This window comes from Pan paniscus, chromosome 22 (assembly GCF_029289425.2).
Source record: "Pan paniscus chromosome 22, NHGRI_mPanPan1-v2.0_pri, whole genome shotgun sequence".
Lineage (NCBI taxonomy): Eukaryota > Metazoa > Chordata > Mammalia > Primates > Hominidae > Pan > Pan paniscus.
The window spans coordinates 29,645,791-29,658,886 of record NC_073271.2 but is presented as its reverse complement, the minus strand read 5'-3'; the positions used below and the strand labels follow the sequence as shown (position 1 = coordinate 29,658,886).

Genomic DNA, 13,096 nt, shown 5'->3' with positions numbered 1-13,096 from the left:
CGGATGTGATGTAATCCCAGCACTTTGGGAGGCCAAGGTGGGTTGACCATTGGAGGTCAGGAGTTCGAGACCAGCCTGGCCAACGTAGTGAAACCCCGTCGCTACTAAAAATACAAAAATTCGCCTGGCGTGGCGGCGCACGCCCGTAATCCCAGCTACTTGGGAGGCTGTGAGGCAAGAGAATCGCTTGAACCCGGGAGGCGGAGGTTGTAGTGAGCCGAGATCACACCACTGCCCTCCAGCCTGGGCGACAGACAGAGACTGTCTAAAAAAATAAATAAATAAATAAAATAAAAAATCTGTTTATTTCAGATATACATGGCAAGTAAAATGTGTTTTCCCGTTACACTAAAGTAGCTGTTCCTTCCGGGACTGTAATTTAACAGGGTTTTTTTTTTTTTCCTTTCTCAAATTTTTAATGATCATCATTTCACTTGTTGAGAGAATCTGAAGCAAAATTGCTTCTGTTAGGCTCCACCCCCTCTTACCTGTGTGACCTCCAGCAAGTTACTTACCTATCTGGGCCTCCTTGTCTTATCTGCAAATTGGTGATAGTAATAGTGTCTCCCTCATAGGATTCTTTCATGACAAGCATTTTAAATAGTACCCTGCCCAAGGTTAAGTGCTCAAAAAAATGTTAGTTTTGTATATTGTCAGCTTACATTTTTCTTAAAATGTGTAATCCCAACATCATCAAAATAAGTTTTCAATTTTCTTTTTCCTGTTACCAGTTTGCCTTGTGGTAAGTAAATGTAACAAGTTAACATTTACTACTGCTGAGTGCCAGATTGTACTTATTTATAAATGTCATTTCAGTTAATCTCCTAGGTTACACTGCTGTTGTATCCATCCTTCTAAGTCTCAGGTGCCAGAACTAAAGTGAAATGAGTTGGAATTTGATTTTTGCCTTCTCTACCAATATTCTAGCATATTGCGCTATTTGAATTAGGAGTCAGCAAACTATGGCCCACATACCAAATCCTTCTGCTGCCTGCTTTTGTACAGCTCACCAAATATGAATGATTGAGAAAAAGAACAGGAAATAAATGAGGTTTTTGTGACGTGAAAATTTTATGAAATTCAAATTATAGTATCCGTACATAAAGTTTTATTGAAAGCAAGTCACGTTTATTTGTTACAAACCTTTGATGGTTTCCTACTACTTAAGGTACTGATAGGCAACAGTGATCTCTGACCCACTGCCTGTTTATGGGTCCATTAAGTTTTTCTGGACATTGGCACATTGATTCATCTTTGTATTATCTTTGGTTGCTTTCTTGCTAAGGTGGCCGAGTTGAGTAGTTTTGACAGAACTATGTGGCCCTTTTTGTGTAAAGTTTGCTTACCCCAGTTTTCAGTATATCCTTTAATTTATGATAACCTAATTATCTGTAAGATTTCAAGGTTTAAAAATTGATATTTTATAATACATTTTGAGTCTAAAACAAGATTCATTTCATAACTAAGGCGTGATGATTATTAAATCTTTTTGAAATGAAGCCCAGAGAAGGGAGATTATCACATAAGGAGCTGAGAGTCATCGTTTGACTCCTTAACCTAGCTCTCTAGGCCAGCCTGCCTTCTTTTTGAAATACCTCCCTTATGCTTATGACGACAGTCATATTTCTCAAATTATGAATCCCAGTTTTTCAAAAATGAATCATTGGATGAAAATGTCATTTGTATGAGTACAAATGATTACTTAAATTATATTTACAAATCTGGATTTCTTTTTTTTTTTTTTGAGATGAAGTCTTGCTCTGTTTCCCAGGCTAGAGTGTAGTGACGTGATCCTGGCTCACTGCGATCTCCTCCTACCAGGTTCAAGCAATTCTCCTGCCTTGGCCTCCTGAGTACCTGGGATTACAGGCACCCGCCACCATGCCTGGCTAATTTTTGTATTTTAGTAGAGATGAGGTTTTGCCATGTTGGCCAAGGCTGGTCTCAAACTCCTGACCTCAAGTGATCCACCTGCCTCGGCCTCCCAAAATGCTGGGGGTACAGGCATGAGCCACTGTGCCCGTCCCTGGGTTTCTAAAATGTGCATCCTAAGATATAAACTGTGGTTTTCTTTCTGCAGGTTTCATTTTCCTTTGGAATTTCTGCTTTACAGACAGAACAATGGCAGCCCGAGTACTTATAATTGGCAGTGGAGGAAGGGAACATACACTGGCCTGGAAACTTGCACAGTCTCATCATGTCAAACAAGTGTTGGTTGCCCCAGGAAACGCAGGCACTGCCTGCTCTGAAAAGATTTCAAATACCGGTAATCATGTTTTAAAGTGGGGAGTAATAGTTATTATTTGTTATTAATGGTATGCTGTCAACCATATCTGTACTTTATGTTAATAAAGATAGGCTGGGCACAGTGGCTAATGCCTGTAATCCCAGCACTTTGGGAGGCCGAGATATGCGGATCATGAGGTCAGGAGATGGAGACCATCCTGGCTAAAATGGTGAAATCCCGTCTTTACTAAAAATACAAAAAATTAGCCGGGCGTGGTGGCGGGCGCCTGTAGTCCCAGCTACTCGGGAGGCTGAGGCAGGAGAATGGCTTGAACCCAGGGGGTGGAGCTTGTAGTAAGCTGACATCATGCCACTGCACTCCAGCCTGGGCGACAGAATGAGACTCCGTCTCAAAATAAAATAAAATAAAGATAGACTGCTATTCAGGGTTGAGTGCTTTCCTTGACCTTAAAATTTATTTGGTAATTTGAATGCTTGCCAATATGTTATAAACTTAAGGTAACCTATTGTTCAGAATATGGCATTTCCTTATCTTAAACTGTTTTAAACCTGATAAAACACATCCATTGGAAAAGTAGTAAGTGCCTAATACAGATTAAAGGCATTTTGATGTGTATTTTTGTAAATGGAAAGTTTAGTATTGCTATTAAATACAACTTTCGGCCACGTGCAGTGGCTCACGCTTACAATCCCAGCGCTTTGGGAAGCCAAGGCAGAAGGATCTCTTGAGCCCAGGAGTTTGAGACTAGCCAGGGCAATGTAGTGAGACCCGATCTCTACAAAAAAAAAATACAAAAATTAGCCAGGCATGGTGGTGCACATCTGTAGTGCCAGCTACTTGGGCAACAGAGTAAGATGAGAACCTGTCTCACAAAACAAAGTTTTTAACAGTTGTTACTCTAATAGATCTCAACCCTTATCTCTCTCTGACTTTTTTTTTTTTTTTTTTTTTTTTTTTGAGACAGAGTCTCACTCTGTCACCCATACTGGAGTGCAGTAGCGTGATCTCAGCTCACTGCAACCTCTGGCTCCTGAGTTAAAGCGATTCTTCTGCCTCAGCCTCCCGAGTAGCTGGTACTACAGGTGCATGCCGCCACATCCAGCTAATTTTTTGTTTTTTTAGTAGAGACCGGGTTTCACTATGTTGGTCAGGCTGGTCTCGAACTCCTGACCTCAGGTGATCTGCCTGCCTCAGCCTCCCAAAGTGCTGGGATTACAGGCATGAGCCACCGTGCCCAGCCTCCACCCTTATCTCTCAGTTGGCAAAAATGAAAAAATGGTCAGTTCGTATACTACATTAAGCTTGTCAGTGGCTTCAGAAACTCCTCAGTATTCTAATAATACTTAGAATAAAACTCAAATTCCTTACCATGCCTTTCAAAGCCCTTTGTGCAGTCTGTCTTCTGCCTGCTCTTCCAACCTGATCTTTTATATCCCTTTTTCTCTTTTCACTATACCCTATCCATGCTGTCCTACCAATTTCCCAAGCAGAAGCTTGCTGCTTTGGACTTTATATTTGTTCCCACCCCTTACCATGACTGTCTCCTCATTATTCAGAGCTCCACTTAAATGTTAGCCTCCTTAATTATATCTCTCCTACAGTTTCTTACTAAAAGCAAGTGTCCATTCCCATTTCATTTGTTTATGATCATGAATGTCTGTGTTTATTTTTACTTCACTATTGTCTGTCTCCTATGTTCTTTTCCTCCACTAGAATATAATCTCTAGTAGAATGTAAGCTCCATGAGGGCAAGGAACTTGTCTGTCTTGTTTTGCATGGTGTGCACAGTGCTTAGTTCCCTATGTGGCACATAATATTTATGGAAAGAAGAGCATGGACCCAACAAGCCACAAACTGGGGGAAGATAGTGGCATGTATATAAGACCAAAAGGAATAAGACAAATTAGCAAATACCTCCTTTTCTGGGATCTTAATTCTAGGGGTGAGGTATTTGTTTATTAGAGAACTGGGACAGTTTATCTGCGATTGAGGTCATACAGGCAAGCCCATCAAAATCTCTTAAGATCATCATGAGACTACTACAAGTAGTCTTGTAAGACTACTAAAGAGACCTCTTCCTCTTGTTGCTCTCTGCTATACTGATATAGTTGACCCTGCTCAGCCTAGCTGTGTTCAGAACCACTAACCCACAGTGCGTGGTACTCCATCCTAATCACATTCAGGCAGTTGCTGCAGATTGAGGACCCTACCGTTTCTGGACTTGGACCCTATACAGTAGTCACCAGCCTATCCACAATTTTACTTTCCACAGTTTCAGTTACCCACAGTCCGCTGTAGTCCAAAATATTAAATGGAAAATTTCAGAAATAATTCATAAATTTTACATTGCACACCAGTCTAGCATAGCATGATGAAATTTTGTGCCGTCCAACCTGAGACGTGAATCTTTTTGTCCGGCATATCCATGTTGTTACTTACTAGCCCTGTTGGTTATCAGATTGACTATCATATTATCTCAGTGCATGTGTTCAGGTAACCCTGTTTTACTTAATAATGGCCCCAAAGCTGATGCTAGCATATAGTTATAATTGTTCTATTTTAGTATTAGTGATAGTTAATCTCTTACTGTGCCTAATTTGTAAATTAAACTTTATCATAGGTGTTTATGTATAGGAAAAAACATACTATATATATAGCGTTCAGCACTGTGGTTTCAGGCATCCACTAGGGATCTTAGAATGTGTCCTCTAAGGATAAAGAGGGACAACTGTACATCACAAATATCACTTCTTGTACTCTGTACCAATGGCAGAGTGATTGCAGACTTCAGCTGACTTAACGAATGGTGGTCCAGACACAGTGAAGCAGGAGAGCCCCTATGGAGCCAAACCATGTTCAGTATGTGGTTGATCCTACCACTAGTTACTTAGAACTCCACAGAAGAAAATTTACCTGACTTGCAGGTTGGAGAAGACAGGTTCCTCTTAAAAGCGTCATTGAGTTCTTAACTTAAACAGCTCTGCCCCAAAGAGATCCCTCCTGACCCAACCCAAAATAGCCTCTCAATTCACTTCATATCAAATTTGCTTAATTTGTTCATATTTGCTGTTTTTTTGTTTGTATATTTATTACCCAGCGTTCCTACAGCGGATTGTAAACATGTTAAGTATAGGGACCCTGCTTGTGTTGATAAATTTTTTTTTTTTTTTTGAGACAGAGTTTCGTTCTTGTTATCTACCCAGGCTGGAGTGCAGTGGTGCGATCTTGGCTCACTGCAACCTCCGCCTCCCCAGTTCAAGCGATTCTCCTGTCTCAGCCTCCTGAGTAGTTGGGATTACAGGTGCATGCCCCCACGCCCAGCTACTTTTTGTATTTTTAGTAGAGACGGGGTTTCATCATATTGTTCAGGCTGGTCTCGAACTCCTGACCTTAGGTGATCCACCCACCTCGGCCTCCCAAAGTGCTGGGATTACAGGCGTGAGCCACTGCGCCCCGCCGTGTTGACATCTTAATACCAGTGCTTAGGACAGTACTTAGCACATAGTGGATTTTCAGTACAATTGATTGATTGACGTTAAAAGACCAATTTCTGAGTATATCTTACGTTTTTTGTTTAATATACAATCAATATTAGTGACGTGAACAATATCATGGAGGTGATACTTTATGGCTCTTTGGGAAGTTTATTGGTGTTTTCCTCTGTCTACAATGATAACGGAGAACTGAGCTCTGTTGGTTAGCCTAATGCACTCTCCTCTGAATTTCACATGTTGAAACTGTCATCTCTGCCAATATAAGAAAACCAACAGATAACAAGCATACTAAAGTATAGAACTTAGTTTTTTTAGTGAGACACTTAGTTTACTTAAGTGGAATGTTTTTGTAAATGCAGTGGTTTTTTTTTTTTTTTTTTTCTGTTTACAGCCATCTCAATCAGTGACCACACTGCCCTTGCTCAATTCTGCAAAGAGAAGAAAATTGAATTTGTAGTTGTTGGACCAGAAGCACCTCTGGCTGCTGGTAAAGTTTGTTTCTGTTTATTGTTACAGTATATTCAGTGCAAACAGAAGCTTAGGGATCATCTAATCCAATTCATTTTACAGATGAGAATTTGTAATATTATCCTGGAAAAAGAGCTTCCACTCTCGAAATTTATGGAGTCTAGACTTTTTTTCCCAAGCATCAGTTATATGATGAGTTAGAGATCAAATTTGCAGCCATGGAAAACATTTTATATGTCTTTATTCTGCTGTATTCTGGTGTGTGTTTAATAATCCATATATGCAAATATAACAACTTTTGATAGATTTGAATAACATGTTAGTAGCATTTTATCTCTATCCGGTAGACAACATGAAAAAGTTAGTTATCCTCTGCCACCAGTCATCTGCCTTGTCTAGATGTAGATATAGTCTCATACTAATTCGTCTTCAGGCTGAAAAGCCCCTGGGGAGACCTTGGTTCACCTAAGGCTACTGTTTTCATCAATAGGGATTGTTGGGAACCTGGGGTCTGCAGGAGTGCGATGCTTTGGCCCAACAGCAGAAGCGGCTCAGTTAGAGTCCAGCAAAAGGTTTGCCAAAGAGTTTATGGACAGACATGGAATCCCAACTGCACAATGGAAGGCTTTCACCAAACCTGAAGAAGCCTGCAGCTTCATTTTGAGGTAGGTAAATAGTTGTCTATGAAGGACAGTTGTTTAGTTTTGATATTTAAATACACAGGTCAGTGGCCAGGCACCGTAGCTCACCTGTAATCCCAGCACTTTGGGAGGCCAAGGCAGGTGAATCACTTGAGCTCAGGAGTTAGAGACCAGCCTGGGTACCATGGTAAAACCCTGTCTCTACAAAAAATACAGAAAAAAAAAAGCCGGGCATGATGGTGTGCACCTGTAGTCCCAGCTCCTCTGAAGGCCAAGGTGGGAGGATCACTTGAACCCAGGAGGCGGAGGCTGCACTGAGCCAAGATTGTGCCACTGCACTGCAGCCTGGGTGACAGAGTGAGACCCTGTCTCAAAAAAATTAAATAAATATACAGGTCACTTCGGTGTTGAAAATGTAATGCTAGGTCTTTAGGCTGTCACAAGATGTAGTAAGATAATTAAGGAAAAAACTTTCTCAATAAATATTATGTGGGTTGTCATTTTCCAGAACCAAAATAAAATGGGATCCTATGCATACAGAGTTTATATGATCTTGTGGCCTTGCAGGAAGATGACATTTTTAATAAAATCTGAGTAGTTCCTCGGGGGAAACATACACTTGGTTCTGCAGTTGTGCGCTCTTTTCACAGCCATGTTTTTGGTTTTTGGTTCCCTGCCCCCCACCGCCACCCCCCAACCTGAGACGGGGCCTCTCTCTGTCACGCAGGCTGGAGTGCAGTGGCGTGATCTTGGCTCACAGCAGCCCCTGCCTCCTGGACTCAAGTGATCCTCCCACCTCAGCCTCCCAAGTAGCTGGGACAATAGGCACACACCACCACTCCCAGCTAGTTTTTAGATTTTTTGTAGAGACGGAGTTTTACCATGTTTCCCAGGCCAGTCTCAAACTCTTAAGCTCAAGAGATCCGCCTCTCTCTGCCTCCCAAAGTGCTGGGATTACAGGCATGAGCCATAACACTAGGCCTCACGGTCAGATTCACAAACGCGGTGGCATCTTACAACATAAAGAACATTGATTTTTTTTATCATAAATAATTAACCAGAGTGAGTAATCATCACTTGGTCATCTGCCACCACTATTGCCATTTTATTTTATTTATTTATTTATTTTTATTTTTATTTATTTGTTTATTAATTTTTTTGAGTCTCGTTCTTTCACCCAGGCCGGACTGCAGTGGTGCTATCTCTATCTCGGCTCACTGCAAGCTCCGCCTCCCAGGTTCACGCCATTCTGCTGCTTCAGCCTCCCGAGTAGCTGGGAATACAGGCGCCCACCACCACTCCCGGCTAATTTTTTGTATTTTTAGAAGAGACGGGGTTTCACTGTGTTAGCCAGGATGGTCTCGATCTCCTGACCTCGTGATCCGCCCGCCTCGGCCTCCCAAAGTGCTGGGATTACAGGCGTGAGCCACCGCGCCTGGCCACTATTGCAATTTTAAATTTCAAAATTAAACATCCTTTGTTCTCTATTATGTGGAAAGCATTGAGCAATTAATGAGTGTTAGTAGACACATGCATTTGCCCTTTTTTTGTTGACACTTCTGCTTCCTGGTTATGTTTTCCTTTCAGTTGTGTCAGTTTCATTTTTTTTTCATTCATATCCTACAGAGTTTCTTAAACACTGAATATTATTATTTCCTAGCAGCCAGATGCCTTGAGCAAGTAACAGTTTTGTTACTTACTTTGGGTAAGTCTCCTTCCAGACCCCCAGGCCCACTTGATAATTTCGTATGTGTACTCCCAGAAATGGTCTGTGTATGCTTACTGTTGTTATATAGCCGCATTTTCTACTTGAATGAGAGTACTATTTGCTACTTTGTATCTTAGAGATTATGCCATATCTACTCTATACATCTACTTATTCTTCCAAAGATATTGCCTATGTAATCTCATGATAAATGAAAAAAGCAAAATTATAGGTACTGTATGATTGGAACTACAAAGGAATACGTAGGGGAAAAAATCCTGGTAGGAAGTACATCAAAATGTGTTGGAAGGATAATTAATTTTTTTCTTTCTGCTTTTCAGTCATTGCTATAGCATATCGTTACAAAATCCCACAGCATTTTAAAATCTTGAGTTGTAATGGTTTATTGGATGTTGACGATTACTCTGTCTTTACAGTGCAGACTTCCCTGCTTTGGTTGTGAAGGCCAGTGGTCTTGCAGCTGGAAAAGGGGTGATTGTTGCAAAGAGCAAAGAAGAGGCCTGCAAAGCTGTACAAGAGATCATGCAGGTAGGCTGGGTCTTCTGAAAAAATTTACTTTTCTATTCATACTGAATAAATACCCTTTTAAGTTTAAAAAATGTTCCTCACAATAAGGAAAATCTATTTTGCAAACATATGGGTAAGTTATTTTTTATAATCCCATGTATTATAATCCATCTCTATAAAATAGTTATGGATTTACACTGTAAATTAAACCATGATTGTATTATTTTGAAGTAAATTGTAACATCCTTTGTTGTCTGCCACTGAAAGAAAATCCTCAGACTCTAGAACATATAAATAAATTATCAAGCCATCCATGAGGACAAAAGTATTTGTCCCACGTGTCCCAGGTCTAAGAGAAGTAAATTAATGAATGAATATGCCTTGTCTTTCGTGATCGATCTTTGTTGTTGTGGGTTTTCTGTCCTTGTAGAAATCTACTTTCACAAGCATGCTTTAGTATAGTTATTACAGCCAAACATGTATAATTATAATCGGAAGTAAGGATTAAGTGGCGATAATGAAAACATCTGTTTTTCCCATACCTTATTTGAAACTGGATCACCAAATCTTCAGGAGAATATTAGAGATGTGTTTATTCCGTCTGTACCAGTGTTAGCTACACTATTGCCACATTAAAAATAAGAAACATTTATATGTTCCCTTTGAGTCTTTCTGAAAGGGAAAGAAAAATTACAGTACTTACTGGTTCATAATACAAATGCTGGATAATGCTAAAAGTCAACTAAGTATCAAAAATTTACCAAACCTCTTTTTTTAAAAAAAAAAAAAAAAACTTACAATCAGGAGAAAGCCTTTGGGGCAGCTGGAGAAACAATTGTCATTGAAGAACTTCTTGACGGAGAAGAGGTGTCGGTATGTATATTCATCTTTCTGGCTTTTGTCGTGTATAAGAAGCTGTCATCTGACCTGTGTACCCCAGAAAAGACTTGATATACTCTGGTTGCTTCATCTAAAAACATAAACCCAGCAGTTACAAAGGAATTTGTATACTTTTATTGTTGGGGGTGCAAATGAAAAAATAATCGATCCTCTGTTAGTCATCCCTAGTGTGTTAGTGGGGGCACTTGGACTTACATCACACACTATTGAGGTTCTGGATTAATTCAAGCATTCATGCTTTTTCTTTCATATACAGTTTATTGCACAATAAATAAAGTCACCTTAAACCAAGTTTTAATGCCTGGAAGCTTAAAGTGGGGGAAAGGTTGAAATCTTTTACTTTGAGAGTAGCTTGATTTTTTCTAACTTCCCTCAAAAATTACAAATCCTTCAGAAGTTGAGTACGTTATGATTCTTGATGTATGTAGCTTAATGTTATTGACGTTTCGGTTCATTTCTCTGCAAAAAAAAAAAAAAAAACTTTTCCTCAAAGAAGAATTAAGGGACATATAGTTTGCCTCACTAAATTTTTTTTTTTAGTTTTTGACAGTTAACATAAATGGGCTATTTTGTTTTTTTTATAGTGTCTGTGTTTCACTGATGGCAAGACTGTGGCCCCCATGCCCCCAGCACAGGACCATAAGCGATTACTGGAGGGAGATGGTGGCCCTAACACAGGGGGAATGGGAGCCTATTGTCCAGCCCCTCAGGTACTTCCCGAAGACTCTGCTGAAGTCTTGTAGTAGTTTGCTTTTCTCAGAGAACTCTTAGATGATACTTTCTATTTTGTTTTGTTTTCTGTTTGTTTGTTGCTATGAATTATGTTACTAATCAGCAATTAAATGAGGAGTATCTTTTCTGGTCTCTAAAACTAACTTTTCCTAAAAGCCTTTTTTGAAGAACTAAAATAAGCCAATCTAAAGTATAGTATGGGTTGAATAGATCCTCCTATTCCCTCCTCTCTGCAGCCAATTTTTAACACATGGGAGCCTGTTGTGGTCTTGGATTCATCTTTGGATATCCGTGGTTCAGCACAAAAGTGTTGTCTGTGTGTATCTGTGTGTGTGTGATATGAATTGAGAACCAAGTCGCATCAGAATTTCTAGTGTGCGTGTGATATGAATTGAGAACCAAGTCAGATCAGAATTTCTTGTGTGTGTGTGATATGAATTGAGAACCAAGTCATATCAGAATTTGTTCTGATCTTTCTACTTCATAACAGACAACACGTTTCCAAACAATTTCTGCACAGTTTTTGTTTTTGTTGTTGTTTTTTGAGACGGAGTCTCGCTCTGTCACCAGGCTGGGGTGCAGTGGCGAGATCTTGGCTCACTACATCCTCTGCCTCCTGGGTTCAAGTGATTCTCCTGCCTCAGCCTCACAAGTAGCTGGGACTACAGGCACAGGCCACCACGCCAGGCTAATTTTTGTATTTTTAGTAGAGATGGGGTTTCACCATGTTGGCCAGTATGGTCTGGATCTCTTGACCCGTGATCTGCCCACCTCGGCCTCCCAAAGTGCTGGGATTACAGGCGTGAGCTACCATGCCTGGCCTTCTGCACAGTTTTTTTTAGGAATTTGTGCTGTTGGCATATAAGTAGGTTAGCAATCCGAAAACTCACCTATTCTTTTCATTGAAGATAGTCATAATTGTTTGTGCTAATGTAGTGCCCCTTTACATATTTTTCTTGCTTAAAAGATTAAAAATAGGCCGGGCGCAGTGGCTCATGCCTGTAATCCCAGCACTTTGGGAGGCCGAGGCAGGTGGATCACCTGAGGTTGGGAGTTTGAGACCAGCCTGGCCAACATGGAGAAACCCCGTCTCTACTGAAAATACAAAAATTAGCTGGGCGCGATGGCACATGCCTGTAGTCCCAGTCCCAGCTACTTGGGAAGCTAAGGCAAGAGAATCACTTGAACCCGGGAGGCGGAGGTTGTGGTGAGCCAAGATTGCGCCATTGCACTCCAGCCTGGACAACAAAAGCAAAACTTCACCTCAAAAAAAAAAAAAAAAAAAAGATTAAACATAAACTTCATTTTTTAAAAAAGACTTCATAAGTGTAGGCCAGGCACAGTGGTTCACACCTGTAATCCAAACACTTGTATTAAAACTACCATTTGGTAATAGTGTATTCTAAGAACTATATCTGGGTCTAATTTTTACAATTAAATTCATAAACCCAGAATCTTACATATATAGACTTATGAAATATGCAGCGTATACTGGGAAGAGTACAAAGAAGCCTTAGGGTAGGAGAGAACTTGTTTCATTTCTATTACGTTTCGGGAAGTTATTTTTGGCTAGTTCTTTTAAGAGTGTATTTTTTGAAAATCATAAAGCTAAAATACCTACTTGATAGAGTCATTGTGAGGATTGAGAAAGTTTAAATCTTTCAAGTTCAAAATGTTCAGCATGTTTCAGGTGGTAAAAAAATGAGTTATCCTCATCATCCCCTTCTGTTGTCCCATGTAATACTACTTAGACTTTTTAAGTTACCTGTTACATTTAAGTGTTTCTGCACGTTCTCCAGGTTTCTAATGATCTATTACTAAAAATTAAAGATACTGTTCTTCAGAGGACAGTGGATGGCATGCAGCAAGAGGGTACTCCATATACAGGTAGGCCCACCCACATTACTATGGAAGCCACCTATAGAGTAACTTTCTACTTTTGATAAAACTTATTTTCCATTCCCTTTTTTTTTTTTACCACTTTTTAATGGACCATTTTTTAAATGTTTATGATTTTTCCAAAACTTTGATTATTAGAAGTTTATGTAGTAGATTTTATATTTGTAATACAGTGTCTTCATCATAGATTTTCTTTCTCTCTTTTTTTTTTTTTTTTCTTTTTTAATGAAGGTATTCTCTATGCTGGAATAATGCTGACCAAGGATGGCCCAAAAGTTCTAGAGTTTAATTGCCGTTTTGGTGATCCAGAGTGCCAAGTGGGTAAAAATATCAAAGTATTACTTAGTAGAAGATATGTGGTATTTTAATCTTGGAATTTATCAGCCTGGAAGTAATTACCTTTGGGAAATTCATGCAAGTTCTGCTAGTACCCCAGTGAATAAAATGTTTAAGGAAAACTAAAATTTATCCCACCTGCCAT

At 39.8% G+C, this 13,096-nt stretch overlaps 1 protein-coding gene across 9 annotated transcripts in view; it reads left to right on the top strand.

The window, feature by feature from the left end:
• GART (phosphoribosylglycinamide formyltransferase, phosphoribosylglycinamide synthetase, phosphoribosylaminoimidazole synthetase) overlaps positions 1-13,096 on the top strand; it is a 38,209-nt gene that overhangs the window by 1,490 nt on the left and 23,623 nt on the right. For 5 of the 9 annotated variants that reach the window (XM_034947925.3, XM_014343156.4, XM_008977696.5 and 2 more), the window contains exons 2-9: positions 2,081-2,266; positions 6,134-6,229; positions 6,701-6,875; positions 8,994-9,105; positions 9,889-9,957; positions 10,569-10,694; positions 12,516-12,603; positions 12,847-12,932. In XM_034947925.3, the coding sequence (XP_034803816.1) occupies positions 2,122-2,266; positions 6,134-6,229; positions 6,701-6,875; positions 8,994-9,105; positions 9,889-9,957; positions 10,569-10,694; positions 12,516-12,603; positions 12,847-12,932 (897 nt within the window). In that variant the 5' untranslated portion in view covers positions 2,081-2,121. The remainder of the gene's footprint in view (positions 1-2,080; positions 2,267-6,133; positions 6,230-6,700; positions 6,876-8,993; positions 9,106-9,888; positions 9,958-10,568; positions 10,695-12,515; positions 12,604-12,846; positions 12,933-13,096) is intronic. The other 4 variants (XM_034947927.3, XM_034947926.3, XM_063601316.1 and 1 more) reach the window with 2 other exon arrangements.